We start from the raw sequence: 22,668 nt of genomic DNA on the forward strand, positions 1-22,668 counted from the left end.
CGAACACACTCCAAAAATAAATATAACGGAACTAAAATAAATTAAGTTGCTGTATTTTACCCACCCATGCGTTATAAATACGGATAATGTCCCCTCGCTCTTTCGTGGGTCAGTCCTCCATTTTCCATTCCCTTTGGAGCTAACTGACTGCAGCAGATGGCTGACGGTTTACACAAAACGCTTTGTGTCTACAGCGCCCCCATTGGCCAGGAGGGAAACTAAGTAGAAGCAGAGGTCGACGTTCCGTCAATACGTAATCACTTTCAAACGGCGGGAAAGGGTGTAATTGTTTTGGGGTTGTTGTTTTTTTTTTAACAAAATGTGATTTGTCCTAAACTTAGTGGATTTAAATAAGTCTAATTCAGCTATTTACTTGATATTTGTCCCAACATGTGAATGTTTGCCAAATGAGCTCTTATTATTATGAGCTGATATTTAAAATTTACTTCAGTCACAACTCTTTCTATGTTACTTTTTTACTTTACTGTTTTTGTCACAATTTACACAGAAATGTACAATTCCGACCTCTCAAAAATCTGTTTTTGATAGGCCCATAAACGTCTACTTGGGGGCATTTGATGCAGATTATGGAAATGTTCAAATCTTAAAATGTGCCGCAGCTGTTTCATTGTTAGTACAGTCTTATAACATTTACATTCAACCAAACCCTAAGGTTCCCCTCAACTTTAGAGACAACTAAAAGATCAAATGTAAGACTGTTTTTGTAATCATATAAAACAGCTTGTTTAAAATGTGTATTTGTTACTTTCTTTGCAGTATACAACAGACAACAATAGAATAACAAATAAATTAACACAAAATACAAAATAAGTCATTTACAGACACTTCTGTCAGCAGTCCTCTAATCTACAACTGAGGTGGTTCATTAACACGGGTTACATTTCTGTAGTCATAAATGGTTTAACTGTTGTCCAATATACCACTGATATGTTTTATGACACTCAAGCATGCTCTTAAGCTCTTTATACTGGCAGCTGCCTATAAAGACCAGCAAGAGAGTGCAAGAACATACACTGTAAGCTATTTTTTAAACTGCCGCACTCTGCTGCCAGTCGTGTTTTACACCACTCTGCAGTGGGGGAACCATGTGACGCCCGAAAGGCAAACAAATAATATAAATAAAAAATAAATTGATTTTTTTTTCACTTTCAATTTGGAAAAGGCTGTTGAACAGAATTACATGGACATATTATTGTAGTGGGAGGAAAAAAATTTACATTTACATTTTCAAGTATGGTAAGCGTGGTTATGACAAAGTGACGGCAACACTGTCAGTGCTCTTTTCCATGTCACAGTCTTTGTCCGAGGATGACGCAGAGGCTGGTGTGTCTCTGAGAGGGTTTGGGCCACCGCTAGTCTGCCCTAAACCTTTATTTGGGAGGTCTGCTGTAGGCTCGGCCTCAGGTTCCTGCTGTGGAGCCGTGGCTACAAATAAAACAAAAAACAGCCCAAACTAATTACAACTACCGTAAGAAATGAATGGTGGTTATACAGGCATGCAAATGGAGAGCATAAGAAAATACAGTCTTTGTTTTTGTCAATATGATCCTCAGCATGTTAGTGACGACATGCGCTGTTACCTGACTGAGTGCAAGACTTCATGTGTTCTGGCCAATGGGCTTGCTGGCAGGGGTAATCACAGTAACTGGTGTTCCAGCAGCAATAGAAGATTGCCTCCTTCCGACAGTTAGCACACCACTGTTTCTTTTTGGTCTCGTCCACCGCTTGCTGCTTCTCCAGCTCCATCTGTTTCTTCACCTCGCTCACCAACCTCTCCCTCTCCTGCTCCAGACTTTGCCGCATCTCTGCCATCGTAAGCTCTACATTGAAGAACACAAGCGTGACCAAACACGGGTAGAACTAATTGTACAGTGTGAGGGGAAAAAAAGACTGCACGGTTACGTTGACTGATAAAGTTCACACCAAGATTGTGCTTCATTTCGGACAACTCTTGCTGATGCAACCACTGTAATTTCTCTATTTCAATCCTCAGTCTTCTTATCTGTAAAAAAAAAAAAGAAAAAGATAAAGGCATACGAGGATAAGGAAATGAGCTGAATCGTTTTCAGTCTATATGCAACCGAGAGCAACCACCTACCTCTGCTACTGTATTCCCTGAAGGATTTTTTGAAAGGTCGTTGTAGATTTCACTCATTGTACCTTTAATTGCATCCATTATCTGAAAGAAAGAAGACAATTTTATGAGGATGTGTCATTAAAAATGATATACTTTGCCTCTCACCCAGACTAATAACACAAAGGTTGTTCTGTCACTAATATGTAGTTTTAAAGTTACCCAGTGCTAATGTATCTTGTGTATTTTTACTACACCAGCAGTGTTTCCAGTGAAAACATAAAACAAATTGCTTGTCTAAGAAAATATGCACTAACTTTATTTGTGTACTTGGCAATGTCTGCCGCCACATCTGCCGAGGCAGTTGGGATATACAGGTCTGTTGCCACTGGTGAAGGTGCAGCAGCCGTGCCTAAACTCGACGCTGCCATCATGGCAACGGAAGCTGGGCTACTGGAAACCAGCGTGACAGCTGAAGTGGACGTGCTGAGTAGGGTGTCTTTTTGTTGAACAGCTGGAATAAGAAACACTATTATTCACATGGTGAAACATGCAAGTAGAACATTTTCACTGTAGCCATGAAATTGTAGTATTCTAATTCATTTTGCTCTTTAGGTCTGTACGTTGTCTAACCACTCTTACATGAAGGAATCTTGACTTGTATTGAGTCACACAGTTTTAGGTCATACTTAGTTTAGCATACCGTGAAGCTTGTTTTTTACCTTTCACCGCCTGTCTGGTCTGATAGCGTGTGCTTTGTGAAGAGGAGGAGACTGCTGTAGAGCCGTTTGCAGCTGCCTGGGTCTGGGTTAGCACTTGCGTCTGGCCTTGCCTGGGAGATGACGCCTGCATTTGTGTGGTTGCCACAGGTTGCTGGTTTTGCTGCTGACGTTGCACCTTCTGCATGTGCCATTTCTGAGAGGAGGTCTGAAATTTAGCTGTGGGATTCCACACTACAGCCCTCTGTACCACTGGCACTGTCTCTCTAGGCAGCAGAGGGCGCTGTTTCTTCAAAGCCGGTGTGGTCGAGGTGGAAGTGGAAGGGGGGGGTGTTGCAGTGGCACTGGATGCAGACGCGAGGCTGATGGTTGCAGGAGAAGGAGCAGTGAAGGAGACCACAGTGACAGGAATGGCCACAGGGGACTGCATGGAAACACTAGAGGGTGTGGAAGGTGCCGTGCTGTTTTGAGATGGGGGCGTTGACGTTACAGAAGCTTTACCTACAGGAAAAATCATATCTTATTTGCCAATTTTGCCCATACAAAGTTGATAAGGTTTAAACAAAATAAGGACTATAACATGAAGTGTTAGACGATTTCTAGTCAGACACACAGAGAAAGTATAACTGTCACCTTCAACTTTACCAGTAGTTGAATCTTTAACAGTAGCGCTGTCTTTTCTTCTCCTTTTCCTTTCCTTGCCACCTTGCTCCTCTCCAAGATCAATAACCAGTTCCCTCTCTGAGTCAGAGTCCTCCACTGGCACAGTCTGCTTTGTCTCTTGTTTCACCTGAGACTTTTCTCTGGGAACAGGTGATTCTTGAGGTGCTTTGATTTTCTCTGGGCTCTCTTTTTCTACTTCACTGCTCGTTTTCTCTTTAGTTTGAGCGTCAGACACCGTCACACTGGCTTCGCCAGCTGCTGATTCAGTTGCTACAAGTAAATCAGCTCTACCCTCCTCTTCATTGCTGGGGGAAGGTTGGTCTTTGACATTAGTTTTGGTGGGTTCCTTCTGGGGCTCCTCACTGGGTGCTGTGTCTTGTTCATTCTTGGTCTTCTGCTCCTCATCGCTGCCATACTCACTGTCACTGGAGTCAGATTTATCAGTCTCTTCTGAGTCACTGTGTTCAACACCTTTGTACACATCCACAGAGATCTCACCAATACCTACAAAGCAATGAAAGAGGTTGTCACATCACAATAAACTGTGTCCTGGGACATATCTATGAAGAAGGTCCCAAAATGACAAAAACAAACAAAACCCAATTAATATTTCAATTATGGCACTGGTAACAAATTATCAACACAAAGGAATTACAAAACTGGCCTCAGTAGTATCTCTACTAACCCAACTGAGCCTTGCAACTCTCAATGGTTTTGTCTAAGTTCAGCTGGAAACGGCTCTTGATTTGTCTTTTTGGAGATGTGAGGACAGGTGTGGCTCCTTGTTTCTGCTGAACTGTTTCACTCAGCTCCTTTAGGTCCATATCTGCTTTACTTCGATCTAGAGAATGTGCATATGTACATGAGCAATAAGGAAAGGTTTTATGATTTGACAGTCATAGTGTGTGCAGTAGAAGTGGCTTTTAAAATAGAGGGAGACATTTTTAAACACATTATTGTGTGTTGTAGTTTTTGTTACAAAGACATAAAGGATTCACCTAGATTAAGGTTCAGAATACTTCCTGTCTGTGGTGTCTTCTCCTGCTTGGGGATGCCAGGAGCTTGAGAGGGTAATGATTTGGGGCTGTCCAAGGAACCACCTGCACCACCAGGTCGAGGATGAGCTGGTGAGACTGTCGATAGATATTTGTTTTGAAACAAGGTCTACTGTCTACACAATGCAGATATAAGCAGACAGATATATGCAATGCTTATTACATATATATGTTTTTAAATGATGTTATCACAGTTGCTTTATATCAGCAGATATACTGATTTCATTTTAAAGGTGACTACAGGTTTAGTAGTTGATAAATATATGAATAACCACATCTGCTAGCAACATACTGCTCATAGTTGATACAGGGGAGGACTTGGAGTGGCACTCACACACCTGTGCAGTCCATGGACTCCTCTCCTGTACTGAACTGGCTGTTTGATGCTTTTGTCTGGGACTTGTCGGTTGTTTCTTGTTCCCCATCTGAACCTGTATGAGCAGAGGAGTTGGTGCTCATGGGTGAGCGAGGCATGTCAGTGAGAGGGAGCCGGCGTCCTGCTGCGCTTCCTCCCACCCCAGCCCCAGGTAACAAGGTCCTGGTCAATGCAATTTTAGGCGATGCGGTCATATCAAAACTCAGCTTGATCTTTTCTTGCTTCTCAGGTTTGATGGGACCTGACGAGGGGTTAGAAGGATCCAGGAGCATCTGAAAATTATTGTCCGGCGTGTACGGCGTCCTGAAGGGGGCGTAATTAAACACTCCAAACTTCTTTCTCATATTCTCCACATAGACCTCCATCTCTTGCATGGCACTGTTGAAAATGCTTTTGGTCTTCTTTACAGAAAAAGGAATTTCCTTGGACATGAGGTAACAATTGTTTAAAGGAACCCAGGCCCTGAAAGAAGAAGATCAATAATATGTCTCTCGTTTTAACACAAAGACTGTAATATGCCACCAAGCCCAAGAAACTGAAGAGCAAAGCACTGATACCTGTCGTGCTGCCCAAAGAAGCGTGCATCTACTTGCCCATCCTTTTCACGAAGTGCTTTTGCTGGCCAGAATGGAAACCCTTTCAGTTTGGCCCACACTAGAGGGTGCGGGTTACTCTGCAGACATACAGTAAAACACTGGAACTACAGAGTTGTACTCTAAAGATTTGTACATTTGAGAAGGTTCTGATAGCATGATCAGCAGAAACTTCAGGTAACTCAGCTTACACAAGGCTCACAGAACCAGTTGTCTCTCTTTTGGCACGCAGATAAATAACACTCAGGGCAAACTTCAATCTCATTCATCTGAAAACAAAATGAAACAAATAAATGTGCATTTAAAGATGGCTAAATTAAGTTTCAGATGTCATAGTGTTACCCATAATGAAAAGTAAAGTAATATTTACCTCATGTTCACAGATTTTTACTATCACCTTAGCTGTAGTTGTAAGTTTGTGGTTGCCTGAAATAAGGACATGCAATTAGGTAAAAACTTTTAAATCTTTTAGTTATACAGTTATTTTATATAAGACAGAATTACTGTTAATTGTCCTCATCTGGAAATGCACTCTAATAACACATTAATATCAGCTAATCTGAGGAAAGTGTAATTATCTGCTATTAACACAGTCATGCATCGTGTGCATTACTATACTCATTATACCATAACTGTAGATAAGTGTAATACAGCTCACACATCGAGGAGCATACCTCCGTTGTATATAATACAATTGTGCAAGATCCATTTTGCATCTGCCAAAAAGGCCTCTGTGCAGCCATACATTTTCTTTTTGACATTCTGTGGTGACAAAAAGAAATGATGTTCAAATGTCAAATGATTCAACTTTTCCACATTTACACTATCCAATCGTCGCGACTGCTCAACGTATTACCTTCTCAAGTGTGCAGAGATCCATAGGATGAAATATATACTCTGCATAATCAGGATGCTGTTCAAGAGACACGGGTTTCTGGAATGGTTCAGTCTAGGATTATGTAAACAGAGAAGAGAGTGAAGCTAAATAAACTCAACTAAACCTTAGCTTTTTTTCAATATTTATTACACCTTAACCTAAATCTTATTTTTCAACACCTGTCCCCTCTGCCACAAACCAACATGCTACCACCATGCTACTACTAAAAGTTCTAAAAGCCGCTTCAAACAGAAGGAGGAATACTAGTGGAGGAAGAAATCATGACGGGGTCTTGTTAGTGGTGTAATTGATTACCCAATTATAAGTCTTTCTCTGCGTGGAAGCTGCATGGGGGGAGCGAGATGACAAGCGGGGATGATCCTGAAAGAGAGTGAGAGGGGCAGCTGTATCCTCACCACCAGCTAGGATATTTACTTTCATGGTTTCCAGCCATGTCAGGCCCATCATTATCAAATGATTGTTAGTTGTGTTATTAGAAATTATTAGCACATGCAAATCAATATTATACCATGCTGGACTGTTTGTGAGGAGGTTGCACCTCAGGATGTGCAGATTATCTGATATGACAGATGGTAGTACAGTTATCGTTTGGCTGCAAAAGGTGTCTAAAAATCACCACTGGTCAGCAAAGAGGAGATGCCAAAATCCCAGTGATATACTGCATGTGAACATACACATGAAAAAGAAATTTGTGCCTTCAAACTTTTTAGCAGCACGAATTTCTGGAAACACAGGGGTAACAGAATACTTACACCTGGTTGTTTCATCTTCTGCAGGGCAAACTTTAGCAGGTAAGACAGCTGATCTATAGTAAGCATCATCATGGCTTTGCTTTGAGTCTCTATACACTCGGCAACTGTTATTTTCTAAAAGACACCAGGAGAAAACAAACACTTTTGTTATATCTGCACTGAGCATACGAAAGCCTGACAACCTATCTTTGTCATCTACAATCCATACTTACTGGTTGGTCTTATTTTATTAAGCCAATATAAGTACAGGATTAACCTACGCTTTACAACACTAATATATTTTTCACATTCCTGAGTGAGTACCTCACACTCTGGACAGAACCAGTCGCCCTCGGGCTCAGCTGGTAGTTTGAGGCACTTGGCGTGGTACACCCTGGGGCAGAGCTCACAGCAGAGCACCTGGCCCTCGCGGTGGCACAGCCAGCAGTAGAAGTCATTCCTGCCGTCCTGCGGTACAACATCAACAGGGTCTGTGGTGAGTGCTGGCTGCTTCATATAGTAAAAGGGACCATGTCTTAGCTCTGACTGAAATGCAGGCAAGAGAAACACAAAGTTGGGGGAGATCAAAATCAGGCCAGAGATTAGAGAAGCCAAGCAGACATGCAAAGCATTGACAAAAAGCACACAGAAGTTACCATCCAAAACACAGACTGACTCTCTTACACACTGACTGCTGTTTTATGAATCTACCATAAAAGAATTACAAGTCCAGTTATTCTAGGTAATGTAGCTTCATTCCGTGATTTCAGTCTGTGTTTTATAACATAAAAGGGGAAAACAGTGTGGACAATCTTGATGGGAATCAAGGTTGAGGGGATAACTAATTATTTACAAAGGACAACATAATGGGCAATGTGATTTACCACCAATCATTTATCTAATGCAATCATATTATCTCTGGGCACTCTGGGGACTTCAATCATGCCTCACTATCTGTCACTCTCCCTAACTTCTCCCAGTATGTTGACTGCCATACAAGGGACAGCAAAACCCTGGATCTATTGTTTGCCAACACAAAGCAGGCTAACAGTGCATCACCCCTCATCCTGCTTGGCCACTCAGACCACAACCTGGTCCTTCTCCACCCCACTTACACTCCTATGGTGAAGAGGAACTCCCCCACGAAGAAAGTGATAAGGGTGTGGTCTGAGGAACGCACTGAGGCCCTAAGAGACTGTTTTGAATGCACAGACTGGCAGGAACTCTGCAAGCCTCACGGTGAGGACATCGATGCCCTCACCCACTGCATCACGGACTACTTTAATTTCTGTGTTGAGAACACTGTGCCTTACCAAGAAAATACAGTGTTTCTCAAACAATAAACCGTGGGTCTCCCCACAACTGAAGGCCCTGCTGAACAAGAAGAAGAGGGCTTTCTGGTCGGGAGACAAGGAGGGACTTAAGAAAGTCCAAAAGGATCTTAAATACAAGATCCGAGAAGGCAAGGAGTGCTTCAGGAGGAAGACGGAAAACCAACTCCAACAGAAAAACATCAGAGAAGTCTGGAGGAACATGAAACAAATCTCTGGCCACTTCCAGGACAATGGAGGAGCCACAGTGTCTGCTGGCCGGGGGTGGGCTAACAACTTGAATCTGTTTTTAACAGATTTGACAATGGCCCACTTATCACCTCTCCCACCCCCCAGGTTCCATTAACCCTCCTCCAGTTGCCGCCCCCCGGGTGCAATGCCATTGTCACCTGAGCTCTCCTCTCACCACAACCCTGCTTCAACCCTATCCACACATCTACCCACAACAGAGCCAGCCCCACCCTCCATTCCAGCCCAGCCTCACATCTACTTCACAGCTGAGAAATCAGCTCAAGAGGACGAAGGCAAGGAAGGCAGCAGGTCCGGATGGAATCTGCTCCAGACTGCTCAGGGACTGTGCAGACCAGCTCTGTCAGGTGGCCCTGTACATCTTCAACCTGAGCCTGAGCTTGGAGAGGGTTCCTGAACTGTGAAAGACTTCCTGTGTGGTTCCTGTGCCAAAAATCGCACAACCCAGGGAGCCCAACCACTTCAGGCCTGTTGCCTTGACTTCTCATCTGATGAAGACCATGGAAAGGCTCATCCTGCACCACCTTCGGCCACTGGTGGGCTCAGTGATGTTCGCCTACCGTTCTGGAATTGGGGTGGATAACGCTGTCATCTACCTGTTACACCGATCCCTCTCTCACCTAGAGCAGGCGGGGAGCACTGTGAGGATCATGTTTTTTGACTTCTCCAGTGCTTTCAACACCAACCAACCTGCACTACTGAGAGGAAAGCTGGAGGGAGCCGGAGTAGGCAAACAGCTGACTACATGGACCATCGACTACCTTACCAACAGACAACAGTATGTGAGGCTCCATGACTGTGTGTCCGAGGTGGTAATCTGCAGCACGGGGGCACCACAGGGCACGGTTCTCTCACCTTTCCTGTTCAGCCTTTACACTTCAGACTTCTGTTATAATTCGGACGATTGCCATATACAGAAGTTCTCAGATGATACAGCCATCATTGGATGCGTATCAGACGGGAATGATCAGGAATACAGGGGGGTCGTCAGTGACTTTGTTGGCTGGTCTGAGACCAATGTACTCCAAATCAACACCGGCAAGACAAAGGAGATGATCATAGACTTCAGGAGGAAGTCACCCCCTACAACACCGGTGAACATCCAAGGGAAAGACATTGAGATAGTGGACTCTTATAAGTACCTGGGTGTTCACCTCAACAATAAACTGGACTGGACTACAAATACAGACGTCCTGTATAAGAAGGGTCAGAGTCGACTCCACCTGCTGAGGAGACTGAGGTCCTTCGGAGTCTGCAGGACTCTGTTAAGGACATTCTATGACACTGTGGTAGCATCTGCCCTTTCCTATGCAGTGGCCTGCTGGGGGAGTGGATGCACGGACAGGGACAGGAACAGGATTGACAAACTGGTGCGGAGGTCTAGCTCCGTGCTGGGATGTCCCCTGGAGTCTGTAGAGGTGGTTGGCGAGAGGAGGATGTTAGTAAAGCTGACATCCATCATGAACAACCCACATCACCCACTGCATGAGTATGTGAGTGGGTTGAGCAGCTCCTTTAGTCAGAGATTGAAACACCCTCACTGCAGGAAGGAGCGCTTTCGCAGATCATTCATCCCAACAGCAGTTAGACTCTATAACTCCTCAATCACGATGTCATAAGTCACTGGACACTGTGAACATCCACGGTCACCACTTCATGCATAATGGACCTTCCATGTGTATGGACATGTGCAGGTATATATGTATACATATGTATATTTAGTGTGTACATGTGTGTGTGTACATGTCTATAAATAGGAATAGTAGTGGTACAATAGTTATGTCAAGCTATATAGTTTATGTCTTCCATATTTCCAACCATATCCATAATCACATACTGTGTATGCTGCCATTGTATATAGTGTATTATCTTACTTTTTTTCACTGATTGTACTTATTTGTATTTTTGTATTTCCTTCTGATATCTGTACCTGAGCTGAGGTGACACAAAAACTTCCCCGTTGTGGGATCAATAAAGTCTTATCTTATCTTATCTTAATGTAAATTTGTGATTTGCTTTGAGCAGAAAGCAAGCAAAGCGTTCACATGGCAATGCAAGCTAAATCATAAGCCACAAGTAATCATGTAATTATTATAGTACAGATTGTAGGGAATTTTACTGAAATACTGGCAACTATAAAAGCATTTGTTAAAATTACAGCTGCACAGACTTCATTTTCACATAATACTCAGGCATTAACAGTATTAATCAGGTCAAAACTAACAGACAAACATAAAAAATATTGGACATGGCCTCTAAATCTTATATAAGCCCTATCAGAAACTTCCCAACGATACAATACATCACAAAAGAATTATCTTGTGCTATTAAAATTGTGTAACTTATTGAAGTCTGAGTTGACTTAAACTTCATGAATACTGTAGCCTGATTTGTCCATGCCTTTCACATTCAGAAGGGACAATATCCACTGCTCTTTGCAGTAAATAAATCTGGCATCTTGAATACACCTTTTGGCAAAATCACCAGTGATTGGTAATGATACAATATCTATATAGGCTAGTGCAGGATATTTAATCCCATATATTGAAAAGCAAAAATTCAAAAGAGTGAAGTGCTGATATTTTCTAGTAACATGTGATTCTCTCCTAAATATTTTGGATCATCTATTATTACAAATTTGAACAAAACCCCCTAAAACCCTTTTACATTATCAGTGCCACTAGATAAGAAACAAAATATTTTTGTAATTATCTGTGAAAAATGAGCCTTTAATTAAGATAATACATAAGAGCAAAATATATTTTCTTTTAACTATATAAATGTATCTTTAAAAAGTTTGGACTGTTGATATTTTTTATCAATTTTACTTAGGGCTGCACGATTAATCGTTAGAAAATCGCGATCTCGATTCATACTTATGTGCGATCTCATTTCCAAATGACAACGATTAAAAAAAAAAAAAAAAAAGACGACGATTGTACCGCATTTTGACCCGGGACGTACTCTGCATGAAAACAAGCGCTCACTTTTCCTGCTCAACATATGACAAGGGCGGAGCCTTATACCACGTGATACAGAAGCTGTGCCGTGTGAAGCTAAAATTGGCAGGGAAAAAACAACGGAGAGCACGACAGGGATGACGAGAAAGTGACAGGAGAAAATCCGTTCCGGTCAACCACCCAAACATCAATAACGGGAACCTTATACAGCGCTTCCCTAGACCCGTCGAACTCTCGCAGGCACAAAGAAATTACGGAGGCTATCACTTATCACCTGACCAAAGATATGGCTCCCATCAACACTGTGCAAAACGAGGGATTTAGGAAAATGATCAACACCCTAGACAAACGCTATACAGTGCCGTCCCGCAACTATTTTTCTATTGTTGCACTACCTGCTCTATACACGCAGCGTCGAGCAACGGTGGAGACGGAATTTCAAGCAGTACAACATTTTGCGACAACAACAAAACGTGAGACATTTGTTGTTTTTATGTTTATTTATTGTTTTTATGTTCAGTCTCAACTGTTACGAAGTTGATGTGCAGTTAATAAGTGCAATAAATATTTATACTGGAAAAGAAAATCGTGAGAGAATCGTGATCTCAATTCTAAGCCAAAAAATCGTGATTCTCATTTTATGCAAAATCGTGCAGCCATAAAATATGATCAACTAGTTGTTGCTGTGTTATTATTATAAATATAGTTTATTTATAAAAAAAAAAAAAATCCTCAGCTGTGAACTGACTGGTACCTGGTCTTTGCTGCTGCTAACAGCACCTGGTTTCTTCTTCTTTTTCACTGGGCACGGTGAGGTCTCAGCAGAGGAGTGACCGTTGGATGACTGAGAAGGACTGGGCATCTTTCTTTTTGGTGCCACCCTTTCTGTTGAACCAGCCTCTGAAACTGCAGACAATAATCAGAGATCAAACAGACATATTGATTCTAAAAGCAGGAAAAAGTATCAGAAATGACAACCATCTTTTCTTGAACTCACACAACTGAGTGGCGCCACTAAAATAGCTTCTTTCAGATGTAATCTTACTTGCAAGGGGTTGCCACAGGTGAACTGTGAGTTAGCTCGTCTAATTCATAGTAATAAACCAAACCAAAATCACTTTACACATAAAAAGTTTAGAAACGCTGCAGGTGGAGAAAGAGAGCCTTACCATCTGAATACCTTGCATACTTTATTTTTACCTTTGGACCGTGTTGAGATCTCCATTTCTTCTGTTACAGCCTGTTCTTCTGTTTTTCCCTCTTCTTCTTCTTCCAAACTGAAAATAACATTGCCACAGGTATTCAAATGTGTAGTGCAGTCAAATGTAACAGTCAGCTGAAAATGTGTCATATTGTTATTTTTCTAAATGTTTCGGAAAAGGGGGAAAGACACCGCATGGTGTATGAGGAACGTTACTTTCTTAGTGTAATTACGATTGAACCAAATTGCACGTAAGAAAAAGGACCAGAATTAATAAAGCTCACTGCTGAATACAAAATAACCTCTCTTATTAATGACTTCCAGTTGTGAGGTTCATTAGTAGGTATGCAAGTGGTCAGGTTTTCTTAACCTTATTCTATAACTTTCTGGATCACCTCCTATCATGTGAAGAAAAGTTCTTTTAGAGAAAAAATGACAACAGGTTTCTGGTGAGAGTTGGGTCACATAGGCGAGAAGAAGTGTCTCAGTATTTCAAGAAAGGAGCTGAGCTAAAGTATTGCAGGTTTCAAAGACTTGATGTGAATGATATCCAGCAGTAAGTCTATGTCATGTCAAGAAATAATTCCTTTGATTTTCAAAGGTAAAAAAGGTGAGATTGACTTTAAAAGACAGAGTAAGCAAAACTTCAACAGCACAACACTACAAAACCTGAAAACAAATGCTCCACTGGTAATAGTCCTAACAATTTATGTGAATGTTTTGCAGCTAGAAGACTCAAAATGAGAGAGCAAACCAATATACCAGCAGCTCAGAACAAAGGCCACATCTTGATCTCAAGGAAAGTTAAAATTAACCAATACTGAGACAACATGAGTACAATGTGTGCTGCCATTCTCCATTTATTAGTATTAGACACTTTTCTCTACTGACCTAATAAATAGTAAATATGAAAACACAGGAAAGAAATGTCTGCGTTTTCTGACATCCAACAAGTTAACAGCATGTAAATAGTCTAAACAAAAAGTCATATTCATTAATCGAGCCAATACCAGCCAGCGCATCGTAGTGGAAAGCACAATCACATCCACAGTTCTGTTGGAGAAAAAGAACATTCAAATGCAATCCAAAATGTGCTCTCAAACCAACAGGTTTTTTCTCATCTGAGTCACCTTGGTTTACAGGTGCTCTGTTGTCGTTTCTTTTGTTATTACGGTTTTCTCTGACGCCACAGCAGATGCAGTGGCCTCTGTGCTCAGATGAACCAGGTTTTTTCCATATTTATTTCCCTTACACTTCACAAAAACACCTTTTAAATGTATTGTTTTCATCCAGCTAGAATACTGCTTCCATTTCGATTATCTTGTTCCCCAACCCCCACACCCTTCAACCTCCTCAATCCCTACAGTAAGATGAAATGACATCCAGAAATACAGCACATCTACAGACAAAAATAAGAGTGCAGTGAAACTGCTTTACTGGCCTCCTCATCCAGCCTTTCTGGACAGCCTTAGACAGTTTACCCCTGCACCATCATGTCCTGTCCAGGCCAGGAAATACAACAACACACAAAGGGAAAGAGAGACAGGAGGGAACTCACTGCTGTCTATCCTGACAAAATCCCTTTATAAATCAGAGACCACAGCACGTTCAGTTCAGCACATTGTAACCCTGTAACCTTCTGACACATCCCCTTCCACACCCACTACTGCCATAACAATCATGCCTCAATGTAGGAAATGAACGGCATACCTTTTTTCCTTACTCACATACAGATTCTTCAGCCTATTCTTTAATCTTTATCTTTATCAATTGAGGACGTTGGGGGATGAGGGAAAAGATGGGTCCAGGTTTCCCAGAAGGCCTTCTCTCCCTGCTGCTCTCTCCTGCAATTGACAATCTTTAACCTCGGCTGCGAGCTGCCGATTGGCTCAAGCACCACACGGAGGTGCCTGATTGGGTGCTCAGCTCGGTGTGCCACACAGGCTCTCTTCTCCCCGCTCTCCTCAACCACAATGCTGCAATGCAGAGAGGACTGATCCTCGCTGTCACAAAAACAGTCGTGAAAACCAAGTCCCTCACTGCCTTAAAACTCCATCCAGTCATACTCTGGCTCTGTTCCTTTTATCAGACATGTAAGATGCAGCCCTACGGGCTTGACAAGGAGGGGATCAGATTCCTTCTCTCTGTGCTCTCAGCCAGTATATGTGTATGGCGTCCATTTTGAAGACTCTCTCTCTCTCTCTCTCTTTTTTCCTCACGCTCTCTCTCTTTGGCCAATGTGCACACTGCACACATAGCACGTACACACAGCACCAGTCAGATCTGCTGCACAGGACCACATGCAGCTTATGATGTGCCCCGGCATGCTGATATATAGCAAGGGCCCTAAAGGTGGACACAAAGATGAGGCTGAAAAATGTCACAGGCCTTTTACACACTATGGACTGCATAGCCTCCTTCCTCCATCTACTGTCAGCCTGAAAATCTGAGCACACAGTGTGACGTAAGCTGACCGTTAAAGCAGAGGTATTCATTTTTTTAAGCCAAATATATTTATTTCCTTACATCAAGTACCTCAAAGACATGGATACAAATAGCATACACAATTCAAACACAGTTCTCATAAAACATAAATACAGACTACGAGATAAAACAGATACACACTTAAACGTTTGACACTAGGAAACCGTTCTTGGATACTCCTGGTAAAAAAGGAAAGCGTGATGAGCGAGGCACAGAAGTCACTAAGAATTACTAAGCAAATGACCAGTTTTCTGTGGGAAAACCATACCTTAAAACATGTTATATCTATTTAAACATGCGAGGAAGGACTCTGTAAAGGCACAAACCAAACTAAAAAGGCTGTATGTGTAGGTGTGAGTGTATCTGTACAAATCCTGAAAAAAAGCGTAGTGGAATTGGGGGGGATTAAACACATTACCAGACACCATTCACAGCAAACTGAGTGTTGACTTTGTTGTTTCAGTCCTTACAAATCGTTCCTGAACCCTGGTCAAGCACATTTATAAACACCATATTATATCCAGGCCATAACCCCACTGGTTACATTTGACTTGCTCTGTCCATTATAATCATTGTCAATAATATTACATGGTATATAAATAATGTTGCTAAACCGACAGAAAAATGACACAATCATTGACTGAATTTAAAATGTGTATCTTCTCCATGCACACAAAACACCAACACCATTATGCATAAACAGAATTCAATCTAACCTGGTCGACTTCAAAAAGGCTGCAAAAGCTTCTCTGGATGAGATGAGGTTTCTGTGCAGAGCCTTTTGAGAGGAAGTCCTTCCCTTCTTTCCTTCTGTCTTACATACAAATACTCAGTGTGCTTGGAGCAGAGGGACAGAAAGGGGAAGCTCTCTAAAATGGCTGACACTCAGCAGCAGAGAACAACACTGGGAGGCAGTGCACACCATTAAGCTCAGGCAGTTTTTCCAAGCTCGTGATAAATAAGCAGCTACAGCATATTTACTCAATAAATAATTTGTATTTTTATAATAATGATGATCAGCTCACAGGCTTTTTAACAGCATGTTTGTTTGTTTTTTGGGGGAGGTTGCATTCCCCTTTCTGGGGTGAACTGGGTTCCGGATGAAAATACAGTTTTATCATTTACAGTCTGTTCTTCCCTGCCGTGTTAGTCTGGCAAACAATTAACAAGAGTACCCTGCTGCCTTGCTCTCATTCTTGTTCGAGGTCTAAATTAAACTTGCTGTGCTGTCAGTTTACCATCTGTTAATTCCTCTGGGATCTCCTCTCTGAACTGCTCTCCCATCCTGCCTGGTTTCTCTCACTGGGCCTGTCAAAGGCCAGGGACAGTCACAGAACGTCACTTCTCTTTTGAACTTTACAAAAGGAAGCAGGTTTTCTTAGTCAGACCATACAATGACCTTGGATGTGACCTATGGCCCTCTACTATGCATATTCACAGAGCCAACCAGCTAGCAGAGGCTGTCTGTTATACTATACCATGCATTGCTCTCCTTCCAGGCTCCACTCCTGTGCTGTGAGTGACAAATATGCTTCCCCTCCCCCATTCTGTCAGACAAACCTATATTATTACTCAGGCACAGATCTGGTGCCTCATAGACAAAGTAGTATATGTGGAAAAAGATGAAAATAAGGCTTACCTCTGTGGATGCATGGCTAAATACTCTGTGTGATATGTCAATGCTTATTAAAACATGGAGGACAGCCCTGTCAGCCCTCACCCTGCTCAGAGCACAGCCACGGCTCTCCAAGCTGTCCGACTCAACTGTTCAGATAAAAGCTACGCTAGGACTGGCTCCATGTGCTGTCAGCATATAAGGCAGCTGCTGATTGGCTGGTGTATTTCCTGGCTGCTTGTCTTTTGTTTAGCACAGGCAAGCTGAAACGCAGTACTCAGAGCTAGCAGGAATCTCTAGGCCCAGATCAAAATAATCAGCCACTGACAACCCACACATAACAAGAAGCCTGCAGACAACTTGCTATAAAGGAGCTCTTCAGTACAGCTACGAACAGCAGTCAGCAGTCACATGCATAATAAACAGGCCCGTGTGGTGTTAGAAAGGAATTTGTCTCACAAGTTTCCACCCTCAAAGTAAGCTGACATCATGGGAAAGATAAAGAAACTGCTATGTAAATAAAAGCCAGTGGGTAGGCAGACACGACATGAAATGCACTCTGTGTGTTTGACCTGTAAAGGTTCAGTCTGAACACCAAATTACAGTCATGTGTTTCAGTCATACCTGGGCCTTTGAACTGCTGTTGTTTGTTGTTAACAATGTGGTTGCAGTGGTTCAGTTTCTGTTATCACTTTCAACCATGCAGTATAATTCAATAAGAGTATAAGAATCTGTATGTTACTTTATATTTCATTGTAAAGGGTTCACACGTGTTTCTTTTTTACATTAAGCTTTATTTTCACTTCTAGCATTAAGTGAAACCTATAAAGCAAAAATTTAAAGTTGCCTAATTTTGACCAATTTTCTGTATAACCTTTTTTCAGTCTTTCCTGTCACTGAGGAGCGATTTTGAACCACTCTTCTTTATAATCCTGCATAAGTTCATTGAGGTTTGCGAGTATTTCTTTATGCACAGCTCTCTTAGGCCCTGGCACAGTGTTTCAGTCAGGCTGATGTCTGGTTGAACCACAAGAACACCTCAATTCTTTTCTTTTTCAGGCATTCTGTTGTGGATTTGTGTGTTTAGGATCATTGTTCAGCTGCATGATGCAGTTTCATGAAAGCTTTCACTATGGCAAAGCAAGCTCAAATAATTACCCCTCCACGACCATGCTTGACAGTTGGTATGGGGGTGTTTGTGCTGATATCCTGTGTTTGGTTTTGGTCAAACATCTCCACTTTGATCTCATCTGTTCAAAGGACATTGTTCCAGAGGTCTTGTAATTTACTCTGATGCTGCTTTGCAAAGCTAAGCGGCCCTGTAAATGTTCTTTTTGAGTGAAGAGGTTTTCTCCTGGCAACTCTTCCAAATAAGCCATACTTGTCGTTTTCTATTTTCTTTCTCTAATTGTAGTGTTATGAAAATTTGACGTTATAAACATTTAACATGCTAACTGTAAAGCTACCCTACATGTCTGTAGTCCAAATTGTAGCTCCTGGCTTTTTTGCAGTTTCTCTGAGCATTGTATAGGCTGACCTTGGGGTGAGCTTGCTGGGAAGATTGGCAGCTGTCTTTAATGTTTTCCCACTGTTGAATAATCTGTCTCACTGTAGAATGACTGACTTCATGTTGTTCGGAAATGGAAATGAGGAGCAGCAATTACTTCTCTAAGATCACTGCTGATGTCTTTCTTCCTTAGCACTGTGTTAACACACACCTGAATGCCCCAGACCAGCAAACTGCAAAAAAAAAAAACAACTTTCACAGAGGTAGTCACACCTCATCAGTTAATCAAGTCCATTTGATTAGCAGTATGTGACGGCTACTTATCCTCTTAATTCCTATAGAAAGAGCAAGGGAGTACCTCTTCCTGTGAAAACTACGTGTTTGTCTCTTTGAAAATAAATAAAATGCAGTGCGATGGACCACAGAGGTATTATCTGAAATTTACACCCTTAACTTTCTCATTCATGAAAACACTTTACTCTTTATAACTGAGTCATTAATATTCTTCAAACAAAGAGCCCACGGAGCTGGCTTGTTTAGCAAAGATATATAGACTCATAGCTCAGTGCTCACTGCCAAAATAAAATTGGCATTGGTGACGCAAAGCCATCTACAGAACAATAAACTGCAGATAATAAACTACCCACCGCTCCTGTTTTCTATTCTAAATTCCAGGCATACATCTTGGCATGGAGTAATATGCTAAAGAAAGGAAAGCTCATTATTGTTCCTCTGTGAGGAAATGATTATTCAAAAAAGCCAGAGTGCAATTACTGTTGTATATTTCTGAAAACGTAAAAGGTTTGTCTTTTGAGCACCACCTGGCTCATTTCCTCAGACGTTTGTGGCCTCTCTTCTACAGGAAGTAAGACAACACTGACCTCTAGTGGTAAAACGTTATCACAGCATGCCACTCAGTAGCCCATAAATTCACTGGACGTCAAAAATTAACAAATTTATCTGAATTAATTTTCTAGTCCAAATGATAGCTTTTTTCTGTTGATTCAGACACATATGCTGCCAAATGAAGGAAATGAATGTTAGATGGTGCACGGTGTATAATAATGGCAATGATATTGTAGTTGTTATTTATTACCTTCGCGAGATGAACTCGGAAAATAACGATGTAAACTTACTGAAAAAAGTTAAACATTGCCAGAAGAGCGTGCTAAAGACTCTGGGGGTCAAAAGAAGAAAAACAAGGAAAAAAAACTGCCCAAATTCTTCTCTTCGTCTGTATCTCAAATCACTAAATACCCCTTAAACCAGTAACTGCTAGCTAGAAAAGTACCGGGTGTATGTAATCTATGATACATGATTAAATAGGAAGTTGACATAGAAACCTGTAAAATAAACTATGACTACACATATAACTGTGTAGAATCAGACTTTAGAGGTCCTTCTGCTGTCTCAACATATAATAAAGGTTTTAGGTATGATAATGAGAAAATTGAAAATTAAGACTCCTTTCGTGTATGTAGCCTGTTGGTTGCTACCTACCAAACGTTTCTAATTCATGTTAATAAAAAACTGTGTGTCGGGTATATGAAGAAAAATAAATATCATGTTTCCTAATATCAAATGATAAGGGAACTGTTCCCACGACACCTCTCTAGCCAAATAAAAACAGCTCAATGATTAGCTTGATAGTTAGCTATAGTTGTTACCGCATAACTCATTTCCAACCATTTTATGGTCGGAAAAGAAGTCGGAAAAGTCTGACATATAAACTTTAATATACTTGTGCCATACTTGTCTATTCAAGCCGTACGGTTAGGTGTCCACACTGTAGACTCCGCCCTGTGACCTTCGTATTTGAGTGGAGCTGGAGAGCTAGTAACTAGCCTGGCAGGCCCCAAGATGGCGCCCTAGTTAGATTTTTCCGGTGCTCCTGATTTAGATTTATTTTCCTCTCTCAGCACATCAGTTCTGCGGGTAAAATAAATCTCCCTGTCACTGCGCATGTTTTGTTTTGTTTTACCAGGTTCATTTCTTGTTTTTCAGGAAGACATTTACGTGAATTGCCCTTCTAATAATTTTGCTTTACCCACTGCTTACCCAAAGAAGTGATTAGCCTACCTCAGAAAAATTCCTGACAATGCCCGGGTGACTTAAATATATTTAATTTTATTAATATCTTATTCATGTGTCTAAATGTAGATGTTTTCACGTTTAACTGATAATTTGATTTGTCTAATGGCTGAAATGCAGCAAACCAAAAGTAAAGTCTCTTTTTTCCCCTGCATCTTTGCACTAAAAATCACACTACAGCTTTAATAAACGGTATAACTTAAAATCGTTCTTTCAAACACAGAAACGTGGAATGTGCAGTGATCGTGTTTTTGTCCTTTGTGGTCATACGCAGTGTTGAGAATGGGGGGATGGGAATGGGTGCGGGGCAAAGAAAGGCATGTGGTTAGCTGTTTGCAGGTAAACCGGTCTGAATACATTAATGATTGTGGGGCTATCTCCTGTCCTTTCAAACTGCTATCTCCTGTCCTTTCAAAGTGGTAAGGGGAGGGGGAGGGGATAAAGTGTCTTGTACTGGGGGCAGCGGTCAGTTTTCCATGTTTAGTGGGGGAAGGGGTACAGACAGAGGGCCACTGGGCCCCTCTTTGGCTCTTCATGGAATGCAACTGAGGCTCTCTATAGGCCAACAAACAAACCAAAAGAAACGAACAACAAAAAGGCACTTTTTTTCTCTCCATGAAAAGCACTCATGGGTGTGGTTCAATCCATAAGTCTTTATATGCTCATGTTACAATGATACTTTATTCATCCCAGGGGGGACATTAAAATGTTGCAGACACTCAATTAAAATATAAATATGTAACAAATAAAATGTAAACTCTCTATATTATAGTATATAGTATATATAAAAATATACTGTACATGTGTACAAGATAAACAAGATATTACTTGTGGAAAAAAGTCCTGGAGACATGAGCAGGAGTTGTAAAGTCTGACAGACAGGAATGACTTCCTGTGGCACTCTGTGGTGCATCATGGGTCAAAATGGCCTCATGATCATGTATGACACCCCTCAGGCAATACTTACCGTCTTCACAGCAAATAGATAAATCAGAGTGCAGGGGTGGCTGTAAGTGCTGCAGCAGTTTGTGTCATCTAAGCAATTAGCTGTAAAGATAATATGTGACCAGCCTTTCACTTTTTTTTGTTACATCCAAAAGTAAAGTGTTCCGACAGGAAAGATCAAGTAAGGATCTAACTGCATATTTAATACTTTTGCTTGTTCGCTCCCCTCGCCCTCATCCTGCTGTTTTCTCTCCATCTTTTACCCACGCCCCTTCTTAACTTGTAAAAATTCTGAACTGGTGTGCCGGAGAGAACACTGAGGAGATTATTTATTTAATTTTTTATCATCTGTGGTACAGCTTAAGGGCCACAGAGATTCCATGGTTATTTAAAAAAAAAAATGACAGTATGCCATTAGTCTGTGTGATACCAGGCTGTACATGCTATCGATATGACTGACAGTCACTTTGCAACTGATATAACTACAAGATACTAGATGTGTGCTGCAATGAATGGTGTTAGATAAGATTTCACAGTACATAGTATATAAAAACTCAGATTAATATTTACAGTTAGTTAGTTGATGTTTATAATTCAGGCCCTATTGCATGCAATTATGCTGAATTTTACTGACATTGTATTATTAGTAATATATAATTCCTAACTTAAATAAATTCAAAATGGCTATCAGTGTTATGTTGATTAATTAAGAGGAATAAGAAATGAGCAACATTAAAAACGGATACTCTATAGATATGGAGGGCTAAGTAGTTTGTATGAAGCTGCTTTATGCCATTAACACTACATGTAGTGTATAATTGAAAATTTACATCCACTAATAATATCTGTGTCTGCTGCTCATATTACCTAAGGGTATTAAAGGAACGTGTAGTTCATTTTCAGGACGCGCCAAACACTTTGATGCGACCTATAAATGGGGAAAACTACATTACCCAGAAGTCCAGTCGACCTGCTACAAGCTGGCTCCCTCCGATCTGGGAGTGCTTCCCATTTAAACAAACACGGTCTTGCCGAAGATGGCGGAGAGTTTCTAGAGGCGTAAAACAAACTGGTGTACTCAATGAAAGCGTCGAAGCCGGTGAGTTTTCTGCAGTTGGTTTATGATTCAGTTATACGCAAGTTTTGAACACTGGC

The 22,668-nt window shown here is 41.3% G+C and overlaps 1 protein-coding gene across 8 annotated transcripts; it reads right to left on the reverse strand.

Annotated features, from left to right (window-relative positions):
* Window positions 1-458: 458 nt before the first annotated feature.
* Window positions 459-22,612, reverse strand: zmynd8 (zinc finger, MYND-type containing 8). 8 transcript variants are annotated; one of them, XM_026168759.1, is made up of 22 exons: window positions 16,995-17,145; window positions 16,834-16,902; window positions 12,871-12,947; window positions 12,425-12,576; window positions 7,455-7,676; window positions 7,152-7,265; window positions 6,694-6,759; window positions 6,358-6,450; window positions 6,176-6,263; window positions 5,872-5,927; window positions 5,693-5,770; window positions 5,466-5,581; window positions 4,871-5,370; window positions 4,476-4,610; window positions 4,163-4,318; window positions 3,460-3,981; window positions 2,818-3,315; window positions 2,413-2,609; window positions 2,120-2,200; window positions 1,945-2,023; window positions 1,602-1,841; window positions 459-1,446 (listed from the first exon to the last, which is right to left on the reverse strand). In XM_026168759.1, the coding sequence occupies exons 1-22, from the start codon at window positions 17,006-17,008 to the stop codon at window positions 1,268-1,270; spliced, it is 3,732 nt and encodes a 1,243-aa protein (XP_026024544.1). In that variant the 5' UTR covers window positions 17,009-17,145; the 3' UTR covers window positions 459-1,267. The 8 variants fall into 8 exon arrangements, with proteins under 8 accessions (XP_026024544.1, XP_026024543.1, XP_026024550.1 ...); XM_026168758.1 differs by having other exon boundaries at window positions 3,448-3,981; XM_026168765.1 differs by lacking the exons at window positions 16,834-16,902; window positions 16,995-17,145 and adding an exon at window positions 22,467-22,612 and having other exon boundaries at window positions 3,448-3,981.
* Between the last annotated feature and the right edge of the window lie 56 nt (window positions 22,613-22,668).

The sequence above is a fragment of the Astatotilapia calliptera genome, chromosome 5, assembly GCF_900246225.1.
Source record: "Astatotilapia calliptera chromosome 5, fAstCal1.2, whole genome shotgun sequence".
Lineage (NCBI taxonomy): Eukaryota > Metazoa > Chordata > Actinopteri > Cichliformes > Cichlidae > Astatotilapia > Astatotilapia calliptera.